General features: G+C 46.1%; 1 protein-coding gene across 2 annotated transcripts in view; it reads right to left on the bottom strand.

Annotated features, from left to right (window-relative positions):
• ZNF76 (zinc finger protein 76) overlaps positions 1-1,815 on the bottom strand; it is a 13,026-nt gene extending 11,211 nt beyond the window's left edge. For both annotated transcript variants that reach the window (XM_006759020.2, XM_006759019.2), the window contains exon 1: positions 1,646-1,815. In XM_006759020.2, the coding sequence (XP_006759083.1) occupies positions 1,646-1,718 (73 nt within the window). In that variant the 5' untranslated portion in view covers positions 1,719-1,815. The remainder of the gene's footprint in view (positions 1-1,645) is intronic.
• Between the last annotated feature and the right edge of the window lie 3,350 nt (positions 1,816-5,165).

The raw sequence follows: 5,165 nt of genomic DNA, 5'->3' as shown, positions 1-5,165 counted from the left end.
TTCCGCTCTCAGAGGAGTCGGGTGTGTATGACGTGCTTTATGCTGACCCTGATTTCATGACATGTTAGGGCTTCCTGCACATGCCGGGCGCAGGCACAGCTGCCTGCTGACAGAGATGAACGTGCCCGGCCAGGGGCTTCAGAGGAGCTCCCTAGAGAGGCGCCTTCCGAGACAGGGCAGTTCTGCATGCGGGAGGCCAGCTCTCCCGTCCGCAGTGTGTAATCTGCTGTGTGCGAGCGTGTGCATATGTGCAGGCACACACTGCAGCACCTTGCAGGAGGCAGAGAACAGAGCCAGGAAGAGTGATGAGAGAAAGACATAAACAGGACGTGGGGGAGGCAGAGACCCAGATACAAGAAGGAAAGAGATAAGAAAAGAGTGTGGTTTTCTCAGGCCAAATGCCGCCTCTTGCTTTTACTTATTCATTCTACCATTAAAAATTGGTGCAGAAGACTGAGGCCCGGGCGATAACTGGGTCCGTGGAGTAAACACGCCCAGTCTGCACAGTTCCTAAGTTCTTCCACACCGGACTGCAGCAGTGGGCAAAAACTGCGATGGGAAGTCTGCAAACACAGGGTTTCGGGATTCTAGAGAAGTTCCATGTTCAAGAAAACTAAGCCAGCCCCACACATCCTAGGTATTGATAAGGAAACTTTCCAGAAGGCACCACACGCTATCATATGGAAAGAGCTTACTGATGAGATTAGGGGTCTCTTTGTCATCAGGAAGCAGACAATTGAAATGAAATCAACAAACAAATTATCTGTAAATTTGGGAACCGAGATACATTTTGACGACGTGTTGAAGTGAGGGAGGGCGATGCTGCGGTGACAATGCCGTTGTGAGGACGGCGGCGCTCAGACCCAGAAAAGGCAAGATGAAGACTAGGAATGAGGCAGCGTTTGCTGGCGCTGCCCGAGGGAGACGTGATGCCACCTGGCGTGTCTGAGGCTGGAAGGAGCCTGCGGTGAGGGAAGTGTCCCTGGCCCAGAGGCCTGGCCCTTCGACTGCACTCTGTTCTGAAGCCACCCTCACCTTGATCCTAGAGAATCTCAATTTCAGATATACAGTGAATTGTTTTAGTAGTTAGTGTTTTTATTTTAGTATTTTTAGCATTTAGTTCCATGCTTATTCATGTCTACCCCATGTAGGATTTGGGACAGACTTATACTACACAATTATTTATTGTTTCTGAAATTCAGTGTTAACAGTGTGCCATGTATTTTTATTTCTGGCGACCCTGGTGGGGCTGAAGGCATGAGCTCTATTCTTGGGTGTCCCTCTCTGGACCTGGAAGAGTCTCTTGTGCATGGTAGATGCTCAGTAGATAGTTTGAGCACCTAAACTTGCTGGGAAGTCTGAGTACCTGGACAGGGGTACTGAAAAGCAGGAAGTCAGAACCAGCACTGTGTTCATCGATTCCAGAAGGAGTTAAGGAATTCTGCTTTCAGAGGGCTTGGCTCCTATGCTGGTCTGGCCTGGCTTTCTAGCTGCCTAGATGGCGTTTGATTTTAAAGAGTTCCCTCAAGAGATGCTCACGCAGAGCAATGTGGCAAGCGGGTGGGAGGCAGGGGAGCCTGTGGACGGGGACCCTCCTTTCCGGAAGCTGGGGGGCGGGGGGTTCTGAGCCTCTGGAAACACTCACCTTTGACCGCTTGCTGGACGTAGGCCGTTGTCCCGTCACTGAGGGTGACTGTCTGCAGCCCCAAGCTCTCCATGGCAAACTGCTGCTCGTGCACTCAGACATGAAGTTGGCTTCTGCCAGCACCGAGAGCCACAGCTGAGGTCAGGGTTCCTCCTGGGTCACAAATCTGAGGAAATGGACAGTTGCACTAACTACCTAAGGATGATACTGTTTCAGCCCCACAAAATGTATAAGTCTATTTAAGAAAAGAGTGAACGCAGGCAGCCAAGAAGAAAGAGACAACTTCTTCAAAGTAGAGAACTATGTTGGTTTTTATGAAGTGGGTTAAAAATATACACATTTAAGAATTCTAAAAATCAAAATAAATGAACAAGAAATCTAATGAACAAAATAAATTGGTGAATAAAATAGAATCAGAGGCATGGAAACATGGAACAGATTGATGAATCTGAGGGAAGGGGAGAGGGGTGACGGGAAGAGATTAACCAAAGAGCTTACCTATGGACAGACAAAAAGATGGTGAAGGCTTGGGGTGGGGTAGGGCGGGAACCAGGTGGAGAAGGGGTTAATGTGGGGGGCGGGGGGGGGGGCATCTGTAATACTCTCAACAATAAAGATTTTGGGGGGAAAAGAATTCTAAAATTTGAGTATAAAAGAGAAGCATGCCAGCCAAATTAGTTGTAAATTAAGATTTCATTGATCAAAATCCACTTTTAAACTCGCTCTCCTTAGAAGGAGCCTCACTGAAGGCAGGCAGGCAGCCAGCCCCACCGCTGCTGGTTCTCTCTACCCATTCCCACCCCTCTCCTGTGCTCAGACCCCTCACCCACCAGCCCTGCTGACCCTCCTAGTGAACATCCCACAGGCATCACAGATGGAATGGGTCCCGACAAAACTCCCCACCCCCACCCCCAGGACGGTTCCACTTCTAGTACCCCCTATTCCAAGGTGGCACCTCCAGCTACCGGAATCAGGCACACCTCTATTTAACAGCTCACACCAAAATTAACTCAAAATGGACTAAAGAGTTGAATGTAAGACCTGACACCATTAAATTCCTAGAAGAAAACATAGGGGCAAGCTCCTTGACATTAGTCTTGCTGATGATTTTTTCAATTTGACACCAAAAGCAAAGGCAACAAAACCAAAATTAAATAAGGAGGACTACATTATATTAAAAAGCTTCTGCCCAGTAAAGGAAGCCATCAACAAAATGAAAAGGCAACCAACAAAGTGGGAGAAAAAATTTGAAAATCATATATCCAATAATGGTTAATATCCAAAACATATAAAGAACTCCTACAACTCAATAGCAAGAAACTGAACAATATGATTAAAAGCAGGCAGAGGATTTGTATATTTTTCCAAAGACATACCGATGGCCAATAGGTATATTTAATATCCCTAATCACCAGAGAAATGCAAATCAAAACCACAATCAGGTATCACCACATACATACAAGTTAGAATGGCTATTATAAAAAAGAGGAGAAATAAGTATTGGCAAGGATATGGAGAGGAGGGAACTTTTGTGCACTTTGGTGGGAATGTGAGTTGGCATAGCCATTATGGAAAACTAGAGGCCTAGTGCTTGAAATGTGTAGATGCACCACAGTTTTCTAATCCACTCATCTACGATGGGCACTTAGGCTGTTTGCAAGTCTTAGCTATTGTAAATTGTGCTGCTATGAACATAGGGGTGCATATATCCTTTCTGATTGGTGTTTCTGGTTTCTTGGGATATTAGTCCTAGAAATTGGATCACTGGTTCAAATGGGAGTTCCATTTTTAACTTTTTGAGGAAACTCCATACTGTCTTCCAAAATGTCTGCACCAGTCTGCAGTCCCACCAGCTGTGCATGAGTGTTCCTTTTTCTTCACATCCTCTCCAGCACTTGTCGTTTGTTGATTTTTTGATGATAGCCAGTCTGACAGGTGTGAGATGGTACCTCATTGTTGTTTTGATTTGCATCTCTCGGATGATTAGTGACTTTGAGCATGTTTTCATATGTCTCTTGGCTTTCTGAATATCCTCTTTTGAAAAGAGTCTATTTAGGTCCTTTAACCGTTTTGATTTTGTTTTTGTGTATGGTGTAAGTTGGTGGTCTAGTTTCATTTTTTTGTATGTATCTGACCAAATATCCCAGAACCATTTATTGAAGAGACTGTCTTGACTCCATTGTATGCTCTTGAGGAGGCAGCCTATTTTTGATGTTTCTATCTCTCCTTTCTCCCTCTCCCTTTTCTCTCTAAAAACCAATAAAAACGTATTTTAAAAAAAACACCCCAAACAATAAAACAAAACCAAGCTCCTAGATATAGAGAACAGATTGGTGATTACCAGAGGATAGGGGCTGGGTGTGGGAAAACGAATAAAGGGACAAACTCTGTTATAAAACAAACTAGAGTTCTGGTGCACGAATTCATGCATGGGTGGGGTCCCCAGGGGCACTGCCAAGATGCGATCAGCCCTCCAGGTGGGTGGTGGGTGGTGGGATGCCCTTGCCGGCCCAGGATCAGGATCCATCCCACTGATGTTCGCACTGGTTGTTGGGAGCCACCTGGCGGCTGCTTTTATATAGTTTCTTCTTAGTGGAGCATCTAGGGAGAAGTGGCCGCCAACTCCCAGGAGGCTGGCGGCGTTGTCAGGATTGTGCAGGCAGCACTGGTCTGTCAGTGCCTGGCCCATTCTCCAGAGATTGGACCTGCAGGACTACTGAGGGAGGGAGTGGCTGCTGCCGGGCTGGTGGGCTGCCAGGACAGGGCCAGTCAGCTGAGCAGCGCTCTCACTGTGGGAACGCACTGACCACCAGGGGGCAGCTCTTGCATTGAGTGTCTGCCCCCTGGTGGTCAGCGCGTGTCATAGCGATCAGTTGTTCCAGTCATGTGGTCACTTAGGCTTTTATATTTATAGATATGCTTTGGGGATACAATGTATGGCATGGTGACAAAACTATATTGTATATTTGACAAACAGGGTAAATCTTAAAAGTTACAAACAGGGTAAATCTTAAAAGTTCTCATCACAAGAAAAATATTCTATACCTATGTATGTTGACGGATGTTAACTAGACTTACCATGGTGATAATTTTTCAATATGTACAAATATTAGATCATTATTGTTGTACACCTAAAACTAATGTGTATTATACAGTAAAGCCTCGATATAATGGACTAATTTGGGCTAGGGGCTGTTTGTTATATAATAAAGTAGCTTTTCCAAATGTGTAGTTAAAAAATCGACAAATTAAGAAAAAACTAAGATGGCAGCATAGATAAACACCGGGAAATTGCTGCCTCCCACAACATTTGGCACACTGAGACTCAGAGGAGCTGTGAAGTAAAGTGCAGAGGTACGGAGGCTCGAGGGCGCACGGAAAGGTGCTGGCAACTGAGGACGCGGCTGTCTTTTTGAATGGGGAGGGAGTCACAAGCCCCCGACTGCTCTGAACTCCAGTTCCGGGTGAGTCTCTGGGGACCCAGACTCATACAGGAGAAACGGGACTGTCTGGAATTGGC

Source organism: Myotis davidii, unplaced genomic scaffold, assembly GCF_000327345.1.
Source record: "Myotis davidii unplaced genomic scaffold, ASM32734v1 scaffold1036, whole genome shotgun sequence".
NCBI lineage: Eukaryota > Metazoa > Chordata > Mammalia > Chiroptera > Vespertilionidae > Myotis > Myotis davidii.
The sequence above is the reverse complement of the archived record's forward strand: the minus strand, read 5'-3'. Positions and strand labels throughout refer to the sequence as shown.